Source organism: Dipodascopsis tothii (assembly GCF_038497935.1).
Source record: "Dipodascopsis tothii strain CBS 759.85 unplaced genomic scaffold V1510scaffold_7, whole genome shotgun sequence".
In the NCBI taxonomy this organism is placed as follows: Eukaryota; Fungi; Ascomycota; class Lipomycetes; order Lipomycetales; family Lipomycetaceae; genus Neoaidaea; species Neoaidaea tothii.
The window spans coordinates 238196-259223 of NW_027117991.1; the positions used below are offsets into that span (position 1 = coordinate 238196).

The 21028-nt window shown below is 65.5% G+C and overlaps 7 protein-coding genes across 7 annotated transcripts; 3 read left to right on the forward strand and 4 right to left on the reverse strand.

Moving 5' to 3' along the window:
* Positions 1-143: 143 nt before the first annotated feature.
* Positions 144-1373, reverse strand: V1510DRAFT_401855 (uncharacterized protein; the record flags this gene model as incomplete). The annotated part of the gene is made up of 1 exon (XM_066932056.1): positions 144-1373. One exon carries the CDS (start codon positions 1371-1373, stop codon positions 144-146), a length of 1230 nt encoding a protein of 409 aa, XP_066790314.1.
* A 1600-nt stretch (positions 1374-2973) lies between these two features.
* Positions 2974-6094, reverse strand: V1510DRAFT_312388 (uncharacterized protein). The gene is made up of 4 exons (XM_066930747.1): positions 5789-6094; positions 5602-5685; positions 5432-5522; positions 2974-5386 (listed from the first exon to the last, which is right to left on the reverse strand). Exons 1-4 carry the CDS (start codon positions 5827-5829, stop codon positions 3047-3049), a joined length of 2556 nt encoding a protein of 851 aa, XP_066790315.1. The 5' UTR covers positions 5830-6094; the 3' UTR covers positions 2974-3046.
* Positions 5842-8068, forward strand: V1510DRAFT_313451 (BRCA1-associated protein 2-domain-containing protein). Its single transcript, XM_066930750.1, has 2 exons — positions 5842-5888; positions 5976-8068. Exon 2 carries the CDS (start codon positions 6126-6128, stop codon positions 7899-7901), a length of 1776 nt encoding a protein of 591 aa, XP_066790316.1. The 5' UTR covers positions 5842-5888; positions 5976-6125; the 3' UTR covers positions 7902-8068.
* Positions 8069-8237: 169 nt separating this feature from the next.
* V1510DRAFT_362191 (Thiolase, N-terminal domain-containing protein) lies at positions 8238-9538 on the forward strand (the record flags this gene model as incomplete). Its single annotated transcript, XM_066931089.1, has 3 exons — positions 8238-8487; positions 8519-9273; positions 9305-9538. The coding sequence occupies 3 exons, from the start codon at positions 8238-8240 to the stop codon at positions 9536-9538; spliced, it is 1239 nt and encodes a 412-aa protein (XP_066790317.1).
* Positions 9511-10236, reverse strand: V1510DRAFT_375085 (uncharacterized protein). The gene is made up of 2 exons (XM_066931538.1): positions 10022-10236; positions 9511-9990 (listed from the first exon to the last, which is right to left on the reverse strand). Exons 1-2 carry the CDS (start codon positions 10205-10207, stop codon positions 9589-9591), a joined length of 588 nt encoding a protein of 195 aa, XP_066790318.1. The 5' UTR covers positions 10208-10236; the 3' UTR covers positions 9511-9588.
* A 375-nt stretch (positions 10237-10611) lies between these two features.
* Positions 10612-16119, forward strand: V1510DRAFT_361918 (nuclear protein 96-domain-containing protein; the record flags this gene model as incomplete). Its single annotated transcript, XM_066931081.1, has 3 exons — positions 10612-10753; positions 10786-14303; positions 14356-16119. The coding sequence occupies 3 exons, from the start codon at positions 10612-10614 to the stop codon at positions 16117-16119; spliced, it is 5424 nt and encodes a 1807-aa protein (XP_066790319.1).
* Positions 16120-16162: 43 nt separating this feature from the next.
* Positions 16163-19177, reverse strand: V1510DRAFT_413239 (V-type ATPase, V0 complex, 116kDa subunit family). The gene is made up of 3 exons (XM_066933201.1): positions 19029-19177; positions 18775-18875; positions 16163-18738 (listed from the first exon to the last, which is right to left on the reverse strand). The coding sequence occupies exons 1-3, from the start codon at positions 19048-19050 to the stop codon at positions 16366-16368; spliced, it is 2496 nt and encodes an 831-aa protein (XP_066790320.1). The 5' UTR covers positions 19051-19177; the 3' UTR covers positions 16163-16365.
* Positions 19178-21028: the final 1851 nt, after the last annotated feature.

A 21028-nucleotide genomic window follows, 5' to 3' on the forward strand; every position in this document is an offset into this window, starting at 1 on the left:
TATAAACCTGAAAACCTGCCAAATATTGTACACCCGTCCGATTGCTACTGTCTCCGCGACCACCCATCGTCTCGACCACCGCGCAACTCTGTCTGTTGATATCATGCAGTAGCTATGCATTTTGGTATGCGATTGTTCTGGACCTAGTTGGTCTCGCCCATCTCGGGGCTCAGAAGCGGCGTCAGTGTGTCGTCGTCCGACTCTTCGTCAGTGTAGAGGTCGTCGTCCGACTCGTGGTACGACGGCTTCTGCACGTAGCGATAGCTGAACCGGTTGCGCTTTCTCGGCTGCCGGACAGGCAGAAACTTCCACTTGGCGAGCAGGTACACGGTGATGGAGAGCGAGGCGCCGCCCATGAGGTCGATGAAGTAGTGGTGGGTGAGGTACATGGTGCTCCACCAGATCCAGAAGACATAGGTGCAAAACGCGGGCGTCAGACGCGGAAAGACGTGGCTCAGGAAGAGCGCCTCGAGCACGGCGCAGCCGGAGTGAAGCGACGGGAACGCGCCGAAAACGAGCGGGGACGCGTTGAAGGTCGACGTATAGATGTCGTGGCCGAAGAGCTCGTCGATCCTGGCAAGGCCGCCGGGCGATCCCGCCATGCCGTAAGTGGCCTGGATCATGCCGTACTTGTCCTCGTACCACGGTGGCGTGGTCGGGAAGCTCAGCTCAAGAATGACGCCGATGAGGTTCATGTACCCGAAGCTGCGGGCCCAGACTGACAGCGTGCCGGGCGAGGCATAGAAGAAGATGGCGATGGAGCACAGCACGGGTGCGACAAAATGAATGATGCCATAGGGCAGCCACGCGAGCACGTCCAGGATCGGGTGGTTGTAGGCCGAGAGGATGTTGCTCAGGTTCTCGCCATAGAGAATGCGCTCGAGGTTCGACAGAACGCTGACCCAGACAGACGGGCGCCAGCTCGTCGGAATAAATCTACACGAGTAGAACAGGCACGCCCACGCGAGAATTGGCAGCACCGGAAAGAAGAATTGCGACGTGATCGGGACGACCAGCGCCACGGCCAGCAGGGCCGCGTAGAGCACCCGCAGGAACGGGCCCGGCTCGTCCATAATGGCCAGACAGAACACAGCGACGGCGAGCAGGAAGATGTACTGCAGGTCGTACCATGTCCACTTGTGCTTCATGACCTTTCTGTACGTCTTCTGCGGACTAACCGACCAGTCAAGATCGATGACCGGGTACATGGACGCCGACGCCATAATCGACACCGACGACACCGACGAGTCCCGCGAACCCATCATGGAGCCGGCTTCGGACGCAGGGAGACGGATGCGGCTGTAGTCGCGCTCGTCGTCCGAGTCGTCGTCGCCGCGGACGCTCTCGTAGCCTCTGTTCTGACCAAAATACATGCTGTTGTCAAGCCCGTGGCTGAGCTCTGCGATGCTGCAGAGACCGGTGCTCGAGTTCTAGTGGTAGCGACGGACGCTGTGAGTGTGGACCGTTACCGCCGTTGGACGGAAGATTTTGCAGAGATAGCGCAGAGGCCTCCTCTCCGAACAGGTCGGCTGACAGCTACCAGCACGTAGACAGCACGTAGACAGCGGTCTAGCTGTATATAACAACCGTCTTTTCACCACAGCGCTCACCGTCAGAGGTAGAAAAGATGCCTTGACACAGACAATGGTGAAATGCGACTTTTATTTGTTGAATATCGCCAGAGGACGCCTGGTGGTTGCACTCCCAATCGCCGACGGCGAGTCAATTACGACTAGTATCGGCCATAGAAGTACGCCAGAACTCAGATAACCTAGCTCGCAAATATAGTGCGCGGGGGTAGACCGTAACAAGCAATCTGCTTACTCCATACGGTAATCAGTTACTGCACTTTGAGCTAGTTGCTCTAGTCTAGCTTTAACAGACGAAAATTCCTATTCTGGGCTAATCTGTGCCTTATGGGAAAGTTTATTAACCCGGTCCAGTGACTGCGCCATATGGTGCTAACTTGAACAAACGCCGTACGTGGAATATTCTGCGACGGTGGCGCCTGTAGACACTTCCGACATGGGAGTGGCGGCTCTCTCCTGCAGACATTCAGTGACCTCCTCATCTGAGACAGCGCTCGCGACGCAGCGCTGTGAAAAATTTGTAGCGGCGACGTCGCAGGCTGCGTCGCGAAGGTTTATATTAGCTCGGAGGACCCATTCTCTTGGAGTACGCGATATCAGTCCGAGTCCGGGCGTAATGCGTTCGCACACCCCAGCGCTCGGAACAGACAAAAGGGGCTGGCTCGTCGCTGGGCTTGCGTGGGGATATAGGCCGAATTAAGCAGTATTTCCAGATGTAGGAATATAGTGCCGCGTTTATAGCAAAATCAAGCTGATGACAGTTCATGCTGAATGGATATTTTGGCCGCTATAGGAATCTGGATGCCCAGAGCGGATTGGGCTGTGTGCAGGCGAGTCTAGCTGATGGCTAGCGCGGCGCTACTGCATGTCGTGCAGTGTTTGTTTTGATTACATGACCCCGAGCGAGTCTGGAGCGTCTTTGCCCGCCATAGGCCGATCTGGCTGCACCTTGATGACCGCATGCGCCTGGCGGCTGCGGGCGACTGCGGGCGGCTGGGCGGACCGGCGCGGCCGCACGGGGGCTGGCTGAGCACTGCTTTGTGTGCAGGCGGCCGGGGGGCCGCCGGCCGAGTGGGCTCGGCTCTTCGGCAGCAGCGGCGGCAGCAGCGGCAGAGCCACGGCTGCGCCGAATGGTCGCCAAACGCAGCGTCAGGCCACCGCGCCGGCTCTGCGCCGGCTCGTATGTCTCGTATAGGGCGCACCGGTGCGCACCGGTGCGCACTGGACCTCTGCCCGACAACGGTAAGAGCCAGCGGCGCTTCGGCGTCAACGTCTGGCCTTAGTCATGGCTGCAGCAGTCGCCAGCGCTAAGCGAAACCCCGGATTCGTGTTTAGAATATCATTCGTCATTACTATTACCATTAGATCGATCTCATAAGAATTACTGTTGCTTGGAGCTGCCTCCAGTCTGGCGATATTATACAGCCCGGAGGCTTTTCTAAATGTACATCGGGCGCCTACGCTTTGCTCTTGCTGCCAAAAATCTTCCTGCGCGTAAACAGGCCACGGCCCTTCTCGCCCATCTTCTCGATCATCTCGACGGACCGGCCGCCCGTGGCGACAAGCATGTTGCGCGGCTTGAACGCCGAGACCGAGTGGCCGATGGCGCTGGTCGTGCGCTGGAGCGCAGTCGACTGCTTCGAGTCGCCGAGGACGATACTCTCCTTGAACGGCGCAACGTCTTCGCGGTACTGGAGCATGTACTCGAGCCACTCCTCGAGGCCGCAGTCGTGGTCGGCCTCGCGCTCGCGGGCGTCGTCGAAGAGCTGGCGCCGCCGGACGATGCTCTTCTCCTTGATGATCTCCGAGAACAGCCAGGGCGGGCCTGGCAGCGGCGCGCCGAGCATGCGAAGGCCGTGCGCGAAGTTGCCGCCGCGGTTCGAGCTGTCCGAGTCGCCGTCCGAGACGTAGTCATTGTGGTCGTAAAGGTCGCTCTCGGTGCCACGGTCGACGGCGTCGTCGAACGGCTTCTGGGCAAGGCCGGCCACCGGCGTGAGCTCGTCCGGCGTCGAGTACATGGTCGCGTTGGTGTCCTTGAGGTCCGAGTCCGTCGTCGGGAACGACGCCTGGTAGGAGTCGTAGAGGCTCGTGCCGAGCGAGCCACGCTTGCTGACGTTGCCGGAGCCGGCCACGGCGGCCTCGGCCTGCAGCGACTCGAGCAGCGAGTCTGCGAGAATCTCGGACTCGGACTTGTCGGTCTGCACCGACACCGAGCGCCCGTGGCCGTTCTCAGGCGCGCCGCTCATCCGCCGGTAGTCGTCGACGCCCTGGAAGTTGCGCCGCTGGAACGAGTCGCTCGACGCGGTCGAGCCCGCCAGGTAGTTGCTGCGCGCCTGCTCCATCGAGCTGTAGCCGTCATCGTGGCTGTTGGGCGTCAGCTCGCCGGACTCGTACTCCGAGTCGAATCGGCGGAACGACGGCAGGCTGTCCTGGTGGGCCATGCCGCCGGCGAGATGGAAGTCTCGGTCGTCGTTGGCGTTGAAGCTGGCCGCGTCCGACCCGCTGCTGTTGTCGTCGAGCGGGTCCTTGATGTTCATGTTTTGGTACCGCTCGCGCACCTTCTCGATGTCCGACTTGGCCGCTGCGTCGGGGTCGTAGATTGAGCTGCGGTCGTACTCGCTCGGCACGCTCGACGCACCGCCGTAGTCCTTGTCCTTGATCGACGACGGGTACCGCGACGGCCGCCGGTAGCTGCTGTTGCGGCTAATTGAGCCGTCGTCGTCCGTCGTCGTGCTGAATGAGTCCCGGTACTTGAATCGCGTCGTCAGGTCCGAGCTGCTCGTACGTAGCCGCTCGTCCCGCTCGTAGAAGTTGGTGGCGTCCTCCTGGATGTACGACAGCCGCCGGCTGTCGAAGCTCTCGGCCGTCATCGGCCGCTCCTGGAGCAGCGACGGCGGCGGCGGCGTGTACTTGGTCTGGGGGAGCACGTCGACGTTGGCGACGTCAGCGTCGCCGATCGAGCGCCGCCGGAGCTCCTCCTCGAGCTTGCTGAGCCCGGAGAAGTCCATTGTCGACGACGGCAGCGACGTGCCGCTGTCGGGCGCCGGCGAGCCGCTGCCGGGCGCCGGCGAGCCGCTCGGCTCGATGGTCGTGCGCAGCGCGGGCAGCTGCCGGCCGCTGGCGCCGCGCATGGCCTGCTTGGTGCTCTCGCGACGGGCGAGGAGCTCCTTGGCCGCGATCGGCTTGGCGCCGGTGAGGACCGTGCCGCTGTCGGACGGGTCCGAGAGCTCGACCGCGCTGTTGGCAGACTGCGGGCGGCTGGTGGGCGCGCTGGTGGGCGCGCTGGCGGGCGCACTGGGGGGGTTGGTTGAAGCAGGCCGTTGTGCGGGTTCGCTGGCAGCCTCGTGCGGCTCAGAGTGCGGCGCAGCGGGTGGCTCAGCGTGCGGCGCAGCGTGTGACTCAGCGGGTGGCTCGTAGTGCGGCTCAGCGTGCGGCTCAGTCTGCGGCGCAGCGTGCGGCTCGGTCTGCAGCTCGCGCTCCGCCTGCTTCTTCTCGACCGTCTCAGCGACCGCGGGCTCGGTTCCAGAAGTATCCGCGCCCTCCGTAGACACCTCGAGCACGGTGGATGGCTCGTACGGCTCACTCGAGGCACGGTCCGAATATAAGTCGTAGACGCTTTTGCCTGCGTCGTAGCCGTCGGCGGCCACTACGCCCCCGTCTGCGGCCGGCCCCGGCTCCGCCGCGTGCGGGAGCACAGGGGCGGCGGCTCCGGCGGCTCCGGCGGGCCCGGCGTGTCCGTTCGCCGCCGCTTCCGGCTCCGGCGGCGCAGAGTCGTGCTCAGTGCGACCTGGCACATGCTACATCCCGAGTCAGTGCCGTCCACGCCTCACCGCCGCACTTACCTTGGCCTGCTCGGCCACACCGTCGCCGTATTCTTCGGGTAGCTCCGGCAGCGCCGGCGCTTCCGTGTCCGTCTCGTCGTCGGATTCGCCCCTGCCGTCAGCACCATCCCAGTCCGTCCGGCCCGGCGCGACTTGAGGCCGCACCACATTCCGCCACATTGCCGCCTCACCATTCGTTTCCATCGTACGTGTACTTGGGAGCACGAGACCATCGCTTAGACTTTATGCGTCCGGGAATCGGCTCGAACGGAGATCTGTGCCCAGTTAGCTGCCGCCCCCGCGCTGTCCGGCAGACGCCGCCGACGCACACGCGCTCGCGTGCGCCAGCCCGTCTGATCCGGGCCGGCCTGCACTTACTGCCGCTGAGCCTTTTGGTCTCCGGCCTGGAAGCCGTCCATGGGTCTGGTAGGATCTGCTGGCCGTGCGGGCACAGCACGGGCTCCGGTGGGCGGGTGAGGTCTGGAATCTGGCGCTCGGGCTCTCCTGTCACTCTCCTGGCAGGCGTCTGCGCAGTGCTCTCTGTTCCTCAGCTAAGGCCGTGGAGTTGTATAGCAGGATCGACCTGGCCAGCGAGGAGGTGTATTTTTAGCCACAACAGTGGCGCAGCGCGGGCTGAGCGTTGTTCCCGGCCCTAGCCCTGTGTTCAGGGTTAGGGCCTCGCCCACATCCGCCGCCGCCGCCGCCGCCCGACCCCATGCGCTTCCAGTTCCAGGTCGTGATCGATCTCGAGACCGGATCAGAGGGCTCCGATGCGTGGGCAGCCGTCTGCGTCGAACTCGGCGACATATTTGCGCCGGACATCCGCGCCGGCAGCGACCAGGGCCCGATAGCGCTCGCCCGCAGTGGCAAAGCGCGCCAGACCGCGCCCAGCGAGGCGCTTGACTGGCGGTTCGGGCCAGTAGCCGTCGAGGTGGTCGATCTGGACGAGCCCGCGGCTGCTCCCGCGGCTGAACAGGCCCCACCGATGGCGCACGCGACGCTGGCCGCGCCCAAGGCGCGATTTTTGGGCAACGGCATCATCCACGTCTTCCGCGACGAGGCGTCGGCCGAGACGGCCGAGCGCGAGGCGGCCGCCGAGGAGCGCAAGACGGAGGCCGGAAGCAAGGTGCTGGCAATCCTGGCCGTGCCGAGCTACATGACGGTCTCGGATCTGCTGGGCTTCGTGGGCAAGCTCGGGCGGGACACGGTCTCGCACCTGCGGATGCTGCGGAGCACGGCAGCGAACCGGTACATGGTGCTGCTCAAGTTTCGCGAGACGCGCGACGCGGACGCATTCTACCGCGACTACAACGGCAAGGAGTTCAACTCGATGGACCCCGAAACGTGCCACGTCGTCTACGTGAGCTCGGTGCGGGTGCACCGGTCGTCGAGCGGGTTCGAGTTCCCGCACGTGCTCCACGACTTCCCGCCGGACGAGCCGGCGGTCGGCAGCTCGCTCAAGCCGGCGCCGCCGCCGACCAAGGCGCTGCGCGAGCTGCCGACGTGCCCGGTCTGCCTCGAGCGCATGGACGCCAGCGTGACCGGGCTGCTGACGATCATCTGCCAGCACACGTTCCACTGCCAGTGCCTGAGCCGGTGGGGCGACAGCTCGTGCCCGGTCTGCCGGTACTCGCAGAAGCGCGACCGGTCGCAGGCGTCGACGCCGGGCCGGTGCCGCGTGTGCGCGTCGACGGCGAACCTGTGGGTCTGCCTGATCTGCGGCAGCGTCGGCTGCGGCCGCTACGACGACGCGCACGCGTTCCAGCACTACATGGACACGAACCACATCTACGCCATGGACCTCGAGTCCCAGCGCGTGTGGGACTACGTCGGCGACGGCTACGTCCACCGGCTGATCCAGAACCAGTCGGACGGCAAGCTGGTCGAGCTGCCGCCGGCAGACAAGCTCGCCGCGCTGGCCGGCTCGAGCTCGGACGACCGCGCCGGGCCCGACTACGTGCCGCGCGAGAAGCTCGACAGCATCGGCATGGAGTACACGTTCCTGCTGACGTCGCAGCTCGAGAGCCAGCGCGTGTACTTCGAGGACCTGCTGGCCGCCGCCGCCGACAAGGTCTCGGCGTCGGCCGCGTCGGCCGAGCGCGCAGCCGCCGCCGCCGCCGCCGCCGACGCCCGTCTCGCCGCGCTCGAGCACGACCACGCGGCCCTCCAGGCCGAGCGGCCCCAGCTCGAGCGCGAGCACACCCGCGCCCAGAAGAAGGCCGACACGCTCCAGGCGCTCGCCAGCCGGCTCCAGAAGGAGTGGCACGAGGAAAAGAGCATGAACGACAGCATGATGGCCAAGCTCGCCCGCCTGACTACGGAAAAGGACCAGCAGGCGGCCGAGATCGCCGAGCTGCGCGACCAGCTGCGCGACCTCATGTTCTTCCTGGACGCCCAGCAGAAGCTCCAGGACGTCCCGGACGCCCAGGACGGCACGGTCTCGATCCCGGACGCGCCGGCCAAGGGCAAGCGCAAGGGCAAGCAGAAGTAGGCCAGATCACATGCGCACGGATCGCCGGGCCTCGGAATCATGTACATAAACGTAACTCGCGTAACCCGTGCAACTCGTGCAACCCATAACCCGCAACACCGTAACCCGTGCCCTCCCCCTCTCCCATGTGACTCGGGTCCCGTGCCGCACGTTATGGGTTGTTTGCTTAACAACCAAATTTAAGTTAACCTCGGCAATTCTTTGTCATAATATTACCCCAGATTGCACGACGTCCCAAGGCCGGTCCGCGAACTGCTGGACGAATATAAGACCACAGAGACCAGTGCCGAACGATCCGGCATCGAGAATCCTCCAGCGACGCAAATCTAATCCACCATGACTGAAAGACTCCAGGGCATCGCCGGCCACCTCAAGAAGCACGGCGGCAAGGTCACCGACAAGCACCCCGACGACGTCGTGATCGTGGCCGCGTACCGCACGGCCATGACCAAGGGCGGGCGCGGCGCGTTCAAGGACACGGCCGGCGCGGACCTGCTGTACGGGCTGTTCAAGGGCCTGCTGGAGAAGACCAAGATCGACCCGAAGCTGATCGACGACATCGCGGTGGGCAACGTGCTCGCGCCTGGTAGGTAGTCCGGCGGGCGCGCTGACGGCAGGTGCGGGAGCGACCGAGTTCCGGGCGGCGGCGCTGGCCGCGGGCATCCCGTACACGACGCCCATCTACGCGGTCAACCGGCAGTGCTCGAGCGGGCTGATGGCCGTGCTGCAGATCGCCAACGCCATCTCGGCCGGCACGATCGACATCGGCATCGGCGCCGGCGTCGAGAGCATGTCGTCGCAGTACGGCCCGGCCTCGGTCACCGAGTTCTCGGAGCTGCTGCAGGGCCACGCCGAGGCCAAGAAGTGCCAGATCCCGATGGGGATCACGTCCGAGAACGTGGCGGCCAAGTACAACATCAGCCGGGCCGACCAGGATGCGTTCGCGGCGGCGTCGTACGGCAAGGCCGAGCGCGCGCAGAAGGCGGGCGTGTTCCAGAGCGAGATCATCCCGCTCAAGGTCAAGTACACGGACCCCAAGACCGACGAGGCCAAGGAGATCGTCGTCGACAAGGACGACGGCATCCGCTACGGCGTCACGGCCGAGTCGCTCGGCAAGATCAAGCCGGCGTTCAGCAAGACGGGCTCGACGCACGCCGGCAACGCGTCGCAGATCTCGGACGGCGCGGCCGCGGTCGTGCTGATGCGCCGCTCGGTCGCCCAGAAGGGCGGGTTCCCGATCATCGGCAAGTTCGTCGACGGCGCCGTCGTCGGCGTGCCGCCCGAGATCATGGGCATCGGCCCGGCCGTCGCGATCCCCAAGGTGCTCCAGCGCACCGGCCTCGACAAGAACGACGTCGACATCTACGAGATCGTAAGTCCGCGCGCGGCCCCGCTGACCCCAGAACGAGGCCTTCGCCTCCCAGGCGCTCTACTCGATCCACTCGGTCGGCATCGACCCCGCCAAGGTCAACCCCAACGGCGGCGCCATCGCGTTCGGCCACCCGCTCGGCTGCACCGGCGCCCGCCAGGTCGCGACCCTGCTCAACGAGCTCAAGCGCAGCGGCAAGAAGGTCGGCGTCACGTCCATGTGCATCGGCACCGGCATGGGCGCCGCCTCGGTCATCGTCGCCGAGTAGTATCTAGCTCAATTTATTCTGTTGTACATGTGCTGCCGCCCGCGACCCCACTAGTAGTCGCTGCAGATCGCAATAAACTCCTCCAGGTCGATGTAGCCGTCGCCGTTGGTGTCGAACTCGTTGATCATCGCCTCGAGCTCCTCGTCCGCGAGGTTCTCGTTCAGGTCCTTGGACACCTTGCGCAGGTTGTGCAGCGAGATCTTGCCGGTCTGGTCCTCGTCGAACAGGTTGAACGCGCGCTCGATCTCCTCCAGCGGGTCGCGCGCGAGCACGCGGCTGGTCATCACGCGCATGAACGCGTCGTTCGTGATCCGCTTCTGGCCCGCCCGGTCGTTGTCGTTGATGATCCGCAGCACCTCGGCGTTGTCGGCCTCGAACCCGAGCGCCTTCATGGCCACCTTGAGCTCGTGGTAGTCGATCTTGTTGTCGCGGTCCATGTCAAACAGCCGGAACTGCCGTCAGCGCGCCCGGAGGGCCACCTACCGCCTCCTCGATCTCGCGGCGCTGCTCGTCCGTGAGCTCCTTGCGCTGCTTGGCCGCCAGCGACGCGTTCGTCGGCCGCCCGCCGGCCCCGACCGTGCTGGCGAGCCCGGGCTGCGGCGACATCGCCCGCCGCCGCGCGCCCAGCGACGGGACTGCGCCCTGACTGAGTCCTGCGGAAGAGTACATGTCGATGGCTGTGATCGCGGATGGTGAGATGGTCACTCAAACTGGCGGGAGTGAGTATTTTATCTCACGCGCACGGTCACGTGGGTGTGCGGCGCGCCCCGTGCCGCGGGGTTTTCGCGTATATGACTCTTCCGCGCAGGCGCGCGGCTTGTGCGCCCCATCTGTCGCACGGCGGAACGCCTGTGCGCATGGCTGGCCTGCATGACCGCCGTCTTGTGACTACATCTAGTGCGACGCCTAAATTGTTCGCTCAAGCCTATCAAACATTTTCTCAGCATTTTTTTGCACCAGCGGCGCGTCCTCGACAGCATCCGGACACCGCCCTCTAGGTATCTGACGGTCAGCCATCCATCGGCTGTGGACGTACACGCAACACGGGTGTCTGAACCAGCGGCGTGACCACGATGTTCGGACAGAGTTCAGGCGGATCAGCCTTTGGCGGGTTCGGCCAGAACAACCAGAACCAGGGCCAGCAGACAGGCTCGCTCTTTGGCGGCGGGTCGACCGGCGGCGCGTTCGGCGCGAACAACAATCAGAGCGGCTCAGGTAAGATGGATCGCCGGCGGTGCTGAGACCAGTGTTTGGGCAATCTGGGTTTGGATCGAACGCCAGCACGACCACGGGCGGCTCGATGTTTGGCCAGCCCAGCCAGCCGCAGAGCGGGTTCGGGTTCGGCGCGTCGGCGGCGCGGCCGGCGTTCGGAGCGCCGGCGGCCAACACCGGGAGCGCGTTTGGCAGCACGGGCACGACCGGGGGGCTGTTCGGCAACAACGCCAACGCGAGCACGAGCACGACGACGTCGCCGTTCGGCTCGTCGAACGCGTTCGGTGCGACGAACAACTCGACCAGCGCGTTCGGCCAGCCGAGCACGTCGGCCGGGACGGGCCTCTTTGGCAACACGGCCAACAAGCCGGCCACCGGCTTTGGCGGCTTTGGCGCCCCGACGACCACGCCGGCCTCGACTGGCTTCGGCGGCTCGTCGTTCTCGGGCTCGAGCATTGCGCCCGTCAACCAGGGCACCACCATCAACTACGAGCCCTTCCGCGAGAAGGAGCCGGCCAACAACGTCACGAACGTGTACCAGTCCATCACCTGCATGCCCGCCTACCAGAAGTTCTCGTTTGAGGAGCTGCGCGAGCAGGACTACGCCCAGGGCCGCCGCTACGGCAACGGCACCGGCACCGGCGCGTTCGGCAAGTCGACCGGCTTTGGCGGGTCGTCGTTTGGCGCCAGCACGACCACCAACTCGTTCGGCATGGGCGCGCCCCAGCAGCCGGCCCAGCCTGCCGCCGGCGGTATGTTCGGCAGCACCAACCAGATGGGATCCGGCACCTCGTCCTTTGGCGGCACCTCCGGCGGCTTCAACTCCGGCTCCGGTTTTGGACAGTCCAACAACTCTACGGGCATGTTTGGTCAAAAGCCCACAACCTCGTTGTTTGGAGCCAATAATACTGGAACGGGTACTAATACCGGCACAGGTCTCTTCGGAAGCACCGCGGCCACAAACTCGTCGCCGTTTGGCCAGAGCAGCACCACGCCGGCGTTTGGACAGCAGAACACGGGGACCAACACCGGCACGTCGCTGTTTGGCCAGAACAACAACACGGCGGCCAAGCCCGCGTTTGGCTTTGGCGGCGGCTCGACGACGCAGCCGACCGGGTTCGGCGCGCCGGCGACAAATTCGTTCGGTTCGACCCCGGCCGCCAACACCGGTACCAGTCTGTTTGGCCAGAACAGCTCGACGCCGGCGTTTGGCCAGCCGGCTGCCAACAACGCGACGTCGTCGTTTGGCTTTGGCGCCAACAATACGACCAACAACACGGCGGCCTCGTCGACGCCGTCGTTTGGCTTTGGCAACAACGCCGCGGCCAACACGGGCACGCAGAACAAGTCGCTCTTCGGCGGCTTCAACAACACGTCGACCGCGTCCACGACGCCGTCGCTGTTTGGCCAGACCCAGCCCGCGGCGCAGCCCAAGCCGCTGACGCTTGGCGGCGGCTTCGGGTCGACCACGGGCCAGCCGGCGGCCGGTACCGGCCTCTTCGGCAACACGCAGCCGACCGGCCAGCAGACGTCGCTGTTTGGCCAGTCGTCGACCCCGAGCACCGGTTTGTTCTCCAACACGCAGTCTAACACGACCAACAATGCATTCGGACAGAAGCCACTGTTCGGCCAGACCCAGCAGACCGGCACCGGCCTCTTTGGCGGCTCGACCGCGAACACCGGCACGCTGGGCGGCAACAACTCGGGCACGTCGCTGTTCGGCGGTGCCGCGCAGCCGACGACGTCGCTCTTTGGCAACACGCAGAACCAGTCCTTCGGCGCCAACACGCAGCAGGCGCCCCTGCAGGCGTCCATTGACCAGAACCCGTTCGGCCAAAATCCGCTGTTCAACTACGGCGGCGCCCAGGCGATCACGTCGTCGCCAGGCCCGATCGCGACGCCGGTGTCGGCGTCAGCCCAGAAGAAGAAGCCCGCGCTGCTGCCGACGTACCGGCTGTCGCCGCGGGTGACGGCCAGCCCGCGGCTGAAGGCGCCGCCGCGGAGCTCGGGCCTGTCGCCGGCGGGCCCGATGCCGTCGCTGAGCTCGAGCCGCAGCATGCTGTTCGACGGCATCGCCGACGACGCCATCCTCTCGTCGGACGCGTTCAACACCCGCAACGACGTGCGCCGGCTGGTCATCGACCGCAAGGTCTCGGAGGCCGACCTGCTGACGGGCGGCCTTGGCACGACGGCCAAGATCGTCGGCAACGAGCCTGACAAGCGGCTGACGTTCACGCCCAAGGCGACGTCGACGCCGATGCACGCAGCCATCACGAGCGGCCCTGAGCAGGCGCCGGGCGCCAACGGCCACGAGGCCAAGCGCAGCTTCGAGCCGTCGCCGGTGCCGAGCACGCCGGCCAAGCCGGCGCCGGCCGCGACCGAGACCACGCCCGCGTCCGAGCGCAAGTTCAACGACCAGGGCTACTGGTGCTCGCCCAGCGCGGCCAAGCTCGAAGCCATGTCGCTCAAGGAGCTCGAGAAGGTGGCCGACTTCAAGGTCGGCCGCAAGGGCTACGGCCAGGTCGAGTTCAACCAGCCGGTGGACCTGACGGCGTTCAGCTCGCCGCACGAGATCCCCGGCACGGTCGTGCTCTTCACACGCAAGGCCTGCAACGTCTACCCCGAGGACAAGGGCAAGCCGCCCGTGGGCCAGGGCCTGAACGTGAACGCGACCATCACGCTCGAGCGGTGCTGGCCGACGACGAACGACACCAAGGAGCCCATCACCGAGGCGGACCACCCGAAGGTGATCCAGCACGTCGACCGGCTGCGGCGCATCAAGGACACCAAATTCATCACGTACATTGCCGACACGGGCACGTGGGTGTTCAACATCGACCACTTCAGCATCTGGGGTCTGGTCGACGACGAGGACGACGAGAGCGTTGACATCGACATCAACGCGCACCGCGAGACGCACGCCACCCGATTCGAGGCCGCCAAGGCGCAGCCCGCGGCCGACCCGTTTGCGTTTGCGCCCAAGCTGCCGGTGCCGGCGCACGTGGCGCCGTCGCCGCACGGCGACTACAGCCCGATGAAGATGGACGACCCCGACGAGTACAGCCGGGAGAGCGGCCCGACGGGCGCGCAGCTGCTCAGCGGCTCCGGCCTGCGCACGCGGCTGCCCGGCGGCTGGCACACGGACGAGTACCCGGTCGAGGACACGCCGCTGCAGAAGCGCTCGAAGCTGCCGGCCAAGGCGCCGTCTTTTCGGCGCACGGACGCGCCGGCGGCGCCGGTGGCGCCGGCGCCGCCGGCCGCCAGCCTCGTGCCCGCGCCCCAGGACATGCAGGAGCCGATCCTGCCCGGCGACGCCGACGACGTCGACGAAGACGACGTCGACGAGCCCAAGGAGTCCATGGACATCGTGCCGCTGGAGCGGCCGGTCGCGCGCAACTGGCTCGAGCAGCTGTCGCTGTCGGCGTATCCCCACAGCGCGCTCGACGCCAAGACGACCGAGCCCGTCCTGTCGTCCAAGCCGGCGTTTGCGAAGCCGGCCGACGAGAAGTTCACGTGGTCCGACCTCGACCGTGAGCTGTTTGGAAGTAGCGCGGTAGGTTCCAAGTCTAGAGAGGAATAAATGCTTTGAACTCGACTAATTGCAGTTCCCGAGCGCGAGCACGGCCAAGCAGCAGGACGCGCTGGCCAGGAAGGGCGTGGCCATGAAGTTCTACGCCACCGGGGCGATCCTGACGGTCGGCCCGCGCAGCGTGGCCGTCAGCAAGATCGCCGACAGCAGCCTGCTGGGCCCGACGGACAACTTCGACGTGCTCAAGGTCAACCTGGACCACTACGACTCGGTCTTCCGCGACAACGACCTGCCCAAGGTCACGCCGAGCGAGGAGCTCTCGTTCAAGGAGCTGCACAGGTTCACGCTCGGGTCGGCGTTCGACAAGGACCGCGACACGCGCGCGCGCGAGCTGGCGATCTACGAGCTCGCCAGCATCCTCTTCGACGACATCGAGCTGCCCGAGCTCGGCGCCGCCGTCGACGCCGCCGTCGTCGCCGACCGGTTCCGCAAGACGCAGCTGTCGGAGTTCTGGGAGCGGCTGGTCGAGCAGGACATGAGCCGGGCGCTCAAGGAGGCGTCGCCGGACGAGCAGATCTTCACGCTGCTGAGCGGCCACAAGATCGAGGACGCGTGCCTGTCGGCCGTGCGCCAGAAGAACTTCCACCTGGGCACGCTGCTGCCGCTCATCGGCGGCGACGACAACTTCCGCGACGACATCAAGAAGCAGCTCAAGGACTGGACGGCCAAGCAGACGCTGTCGCAGGTGTCGGTGCCGATGCGCAAGGTGTACGAGCTGCTGGCGGGCAACACGAGCGAGTCGGACAACACGAACGAGGGCAGCGCCTTCTCGGAGGACATCGCGCCGGTGATCTGCGTGTCGGACGGCCTGGACTGGAAGCGCGCGTTCGGCGTGCGGCTCTGGTACGAGTGCTACGAGGACGACCGGATCGCGGCCGCGGTCGAGAAGTACGAGTTCGCGGTGAGCGAGTCGCCGGCGGTGCGGGCGCCCGTGCCGTGGTACGGCGCCGACAACGCCCGCGCGACGGACGTCCTGTTCGAGCTGCTCAAGGTCTACGCGTACGCCGACTACCCGCTCGAGAGCCTGGCCGCGCCCGAGACCGTCGGCCCCGCGCCGCTCGACTTCCGCATCGTCTGGCAGGTCCTCAACATCTTCCTGCGCGTCAAGGGCGCCAAGGCCGGCGGCCGCGCCGGCGACCAGACCACGGTCGCGTTCGCCCAGCAGCTCGAGAACGAGGGCCACTGGTCGTACGCGCTGTTTGTGCTGCTCCACCTCGACGACGACGACGTGTGCTTCGACCAGGTCCAGGGCGTGCTCAACCGGCACGTCGCCGAGATCTCGGCGTCCGAGGCCACCAAGGCGTACGTCGTCCAGGTCCTGCGCGTCCCTCGGGCCATGGTCCTGGACGCCCAGGCCACCGCCGCCCACGTCGCCTTCGACAGCGTCAAGGAGATCGAGTACCTGCTCGAGGCCAAGCGCTGGGAGGCCGCCCACAAGGTGCTCTTCCGCAACCTCGGCCCCGAGGCCGTCATCTCCGAGGACCTCTCGGACCTCTACCGGCTCATCTGCGGCTTCGAGGACGTCTCGGGCATCTCGTCCTGGAAGCTCGGCGGCCAGATCTTCCTCGACTACATGAACGTGGTCGTCAACGCCAAGTCCGGCGACTCCGCGGCCTGGTGGCCCAAGAAGATCCGCGGGCTGCCCATCCTCGGCACGTCCGTCGACGACTCGGTCCGCCGGCTCGAGTCCTCGCTCGAGCAGCTCAAGCACGAGGCGCTCAGCCTCGAGGGCAGCGTCGCGCTCTACGAGATGGCCAAGCTCGTCGGCGTCGACATCTAGCATTGTACATCTGCCGATAGAATTCCATCGCTTTCACCAAAACCTTGACGAATGTTCATTCATTCTCTATCTACCTCAAGTCATTAACGGCACGGCCGAGGCCGCGCCTTATCATCATCCGTACATCTTATATAGGCCCCATATGTCATACCAAAATCAAGTAAGAAACCTTCCACATTTTATTTCTGAAATAAACTCCAATAGATAGTAAATCAACCGCGACAGGTCATCAGTCGACAAATGCATTTACTGAGCCGGCTCCTCCAGGACAGCCTTGAAGGAGAAAGGAGTGTAGGGAATACCGTCGCCGACAAAGTGCTTCGACATGGCCTCGACCCAGTGGAGACGGAGCGAGTGAAGCATGGCCGACGTGCCCTCCATGACGACCAGGACAGCGATGGTGAGCAGGAACCAGGCACCGAAGAGGATGAACGACATGATGATGCCGAGCGGGCCCTCCATCTTGAACGCACGCTCGAAGGTCATGGTCCACAGGACCGACGACAGCTGGGCGTGGGCGAGCGACAGAGCCCAGAGACGCAGGTACGAGGCGGTGTGGGAGACACAGTTGAGGCAGAACTCGATGGTGTGGATGACCTGGTGGATCATGACCTCGCCGAACTCGAACTCCTCGCCGTGCTCGCCGTGGCCGTGGGCCTCCTCGTGCACGATGACCTGGGCCTCGCCGTCCTCCTCGAACGAGATGCGGGTGACGTCCTGCGACAGGTTCTCGTAGCCGAGCGCCTTGGTGCGGTTGTTCTCCCATCTGAGGTAGAGGGGCTTGAGCAGCAGCAGCCACGGGACGCAGAAGACGGCGATGAGGACGAGCACGGTCTGGACACGGGGCTGGCCCTCGTAGAGCAGGTCCTGGACGTTGCCGGGCGACAGGAACATGTCGATCAGGGTGTTGAGCAGCGACGGCGGGGCCATGCCCAGGCTGTACCAGTCAACGGCCCACTTGAAGACGATGATGAACGACAGGTAGCCGAAGATCGAGATCAGGAACAGGAAGCCCGGAAGGAAGTTGCCGTAGATGTCGATCTTGGACTTGTAGAATCTGTAGTTCACCAGCGAGAAGAACAGCGAGTACAGCATGTGGCAGAAACCCATGACGATCGACAGCTTCATCTTGTACGAGTTGAGGAAGATGAGGTCGTTGTCGGCGCCGTGCCAGGTCGGGTCCACGCCGAAGGGGTAGGTGCCGGTCTGGTTCGCGGTGATGAGCTCGCCCTCGTACCAGGTGTACGGCCACTCCCAGCCGGGCTTGAAGATCGTCATCGACTTGGAGAAGATGTCGTTGTACATCAGACCGGTGTACATCGAGAAACCGCCCATGAGCAGGATGATGTAGCGGCCGGTGAAGGCCATGTCGAAGATCTCGTCGCGGTCGGCCTTGAGCAGGCGCTTCTCCCAGAAGACCATGGCCAGACCGGCCAGGAACATGATGGCACCGTGGCCCAGGTCACCGAACATGATGGCGAACATGAACGGGAACGTGATGATGGCCGGCAGACCGGGGTTGACCTCGCGGTACTGCGCGATACCGTACGCGTCGATGATGTTCTGGAACGCCTCGGTGAACTTGTTGGTGCGGTGGAACGTCGGCGGCGTCTTGGTCGTGTTGAGCTCGTTCAGGATCGACGGCACCTCGAGACCGGCGCGCTCGGTCACGTCCGACAGCGTCGACTTGACCAGCGGCAGGTCGTCGGTCGGGCACCAGCCCTCGGCGATCAGCGACTTGCGGCTCTGGTCGTAGTTGAACAGGTTCAGCGCCGCGTAGATCGCCTTCTCCTTCTTGACAACGACCATCCACGACGCGATCTGCTCGGCGATCGCCGTCAGCTCCGAGATGAGCGTGCTCTGGGTCGTGTTGACGACCTCCTCGATGTCGCGGATCGAGTTGTTGACCTCGTGGATCTGCTCGCGGCGGATGTTGACATCCTCGTCGACCGAGTACAGGTCGGCGTCGAGCGACTCAGCGATCTTGCGGATCTTGCTGAGGATGCCCGCACCGTGCGCAAACACAACGAACACGTTCTTCTCGATCGCCTCGTCGGTCTTGGGGTCCTTGATCGACTCGGCAATCTCGACCTGGTTCAGGTACAGGTTACCGCGGAGCGAACGCCACAGAATGCGCTCGAGGGTGCCCATCTTCTCGCGCGGGATGACACCGGCCACAAAGCCGACGTTCATCAGCGCAAACGGCGTGCCGTTCGACATGTCGCCCTGCTCGACGTCCGAGTTCAGCAGCGGCGCGTCGTCGTTGTCGAGCGACGCACGCAGCTCCTCCGGCACGTTGTGCGCGCGGTCGAAGAACGTGCCCGCCTCGACGAGGACGTGGCGCAGCTCCTGGAGCTCGACCTGCTTGCGCAGGAGGCGCTCGTTCGAGTCGTTCAGCTGGACAATGCGCTCCTCCAGGTTCTCGGTCTTGATCGACAGCTCGTCGATCTCCGACGAGTTCGGAGCGGCCGTCACGTTGGCGTAGCCGGGCACAGGCATGACCTTGATGCCGGCCTTCTCAATCTGCGACGAGAAGTAGCGGAGCTGGCGCTCGACGTTGTCGAGACGACGGATCTCCTTGACGAAGGTACGCTGGAACGAGTTCACGTCGGCGTTCAGCTGCAGGGTCAGCGCACGGCTCTATTCGGTACTTACGTCACGGAACTGAACGGCGCCGAGCTCGCCGAGGGCAGCCACCACCTCACGACCGACTTCGGTCGCGATGTAGAGCTGCACCAGCGACATCTCCGCGGAGCCTGTCTTGTTAGCCGCTGTCCATGGCCTGTGACGGCCGCCGCAGTGTCCAATGGGTCCGCAAATCCCGCTCGGTCGTCTCCGGGCCCGCTTCGCCACCCTCTCCAGACACTGCCGCCGTTGCTCGCTGCCGCCGTGCGCCCGTCGTCACTTACGGAAGAGAGCCTCTTTTCCCATGATTGCTTCTATCTCTCTATAATGGGGGAAAAGATAGGGAACGTTGATAAAGGAAAAAGGGGAAAAAACGTGGACGAGCCCAGGATAATATTGGAAACCGGAACTATGTGGTGCGGTGCGCTGCGAATGTTCGCAAAGCAGCCTGGTAGGGCAACTACCGATCGGGTGGGCCTTGTGCACCTGCGGCGCGACACTTGTTCCGCATGTGGGCCGCGGTGGCGCAGCTGCATGGTTAGTGTGCAGAAACCTACAATGATTGGACTGAGCCACGGGTGCTTATCAATATCGCAGTGGAAGCGGATAGCGCGCTGTGGCGGTGCGCGCAAGTGGCTATTTATCAGCGCTGCTTTTGCGGATACGAGATCGACGATACGAGCCGATAGCTGCACAGTGGCCTGGTGCGGCCGCCGTAGCCGCTGCCCACTGGCCCGCTGGAAGGCCTGGTGCCGTGGCCGCGGCTGCCGCTGGCCGCTGGCTCGGCGCTGCCGCGGCTGGCTGGGATGCCGCTGCTCAGGGGCTACCCGGCAGACGGCGATCGCCGGCCGGCGCGTTGCGCGATCGGCGTCGTTCTCGTGTTTCGGACGAAGCGGGTCGGCCGAGGGCCACTATCGGTATGTAAGCCACCGGGGAGCAGGCGGCACGGACTTGCCGGCGTGGCGGTCCACTGTGGCCGCAGGCGCAGAGGCTACACAATTGTGATCTGTGACTGTGACCCGCTGCCGCGTGCGGCTCACGGCTATTGGGAGCGGCACGTCCGCTGCGGCTCCTGCGGCTCCTGCGGCGCTGGCGGCGCTGGCGCGCGCGGTCGCCGCGGTGCCGCCCGTGCCGGCTCCACTGCGGCTCGGCTGTCTCTGCTGCGACCGCGCCGGACAGCCTAGCGACGCGACGTTTCGCCGGACTGTCTCTGGCCGGCCCAGACATGTTCACGCGCGGTTTCGGGTGACACGCGCGGCCGGCCGTGATCTACCAAACACCGCGCCGCACAACGTCAGACGTCGCCCACGGTCGGAGCCGAGGACGATCGCCGCCGGCCGCGTAAGCGACCGTTCCTGGGCGGCCAGGCACGGCGAGGCACGGCGGTTCGGCGCCGCAGGCACTGTAGATGCAAGCCGACTTTGGCGTGGCCCCTCGCATGGCATCGGACCACCGCCCTCCAGGCGCGGCTGGCCAGGCAGAGCCGGCGTCCGGTGGTCAGGGGCCATGGCCGTGAGGAGAATTACCGGCTGGCCGCTGACCCCTGACAGCCGCCGGCTGACGGCCCTTGCCGGCGGTGGCCAGGCGGGGGCCCGCACGGTGGCCCGCACGGTGGCCCGCGCGATGGCCCGGCCAGCGCCCGGCGTCGCAGCAGGCGATGTCGGCGACTACGTCAGCCGCGGCAGCGCTAACAGGCTTCCAGCGGCACCGCGGCGCGCCATCCCGCCGACTAGACACGTCCGGCCGGATGCAGGCTCGGGACGGTCGCCAGTCCGGTACGCGCTAGACGCTGGGCGCGGAACTAGTGGCACCGGCTTCGGCCGCGACGCCACGGCCACAGCCGGCGCGTAGTCGCGCAAAGTGCGTCGGCGGCGCATGGCACGGCTGCCGTGTGGCCCGCCAGCAGGCAATTCGCGACGCAGCCGGAGAGCGGGGCGTACGCGTACGGGCGCGAGCGGGTGCAAGCGAAACCTTGCGCGGCGGCCGGGGTGCGGCGCGCGCGCAGGCGTGTGCGCGTAGTTTTGGTACCGCGACCCGCGCCGCGCCGCGCCGCGCCGGTCTCGCCCACTGCCGGCGATTGGCCCACCCGCCCACATGGCCAGCAGCGCAGGGCAGCGCGGTACGCGCGTAGGCGCGGGCCTCCACGCGCAGGCGTGGCCACCGCCGCGACATGGGGCAGCGGCAGGCGCCGGCGGCGCGAGCCAGCGCCCCCCGCCAGCAGACCGCTAGCTGCATGGCGGCGGGCCGCCGCCGGGCGGCGCGTCTGCGCGTCGGCGCATCAGCG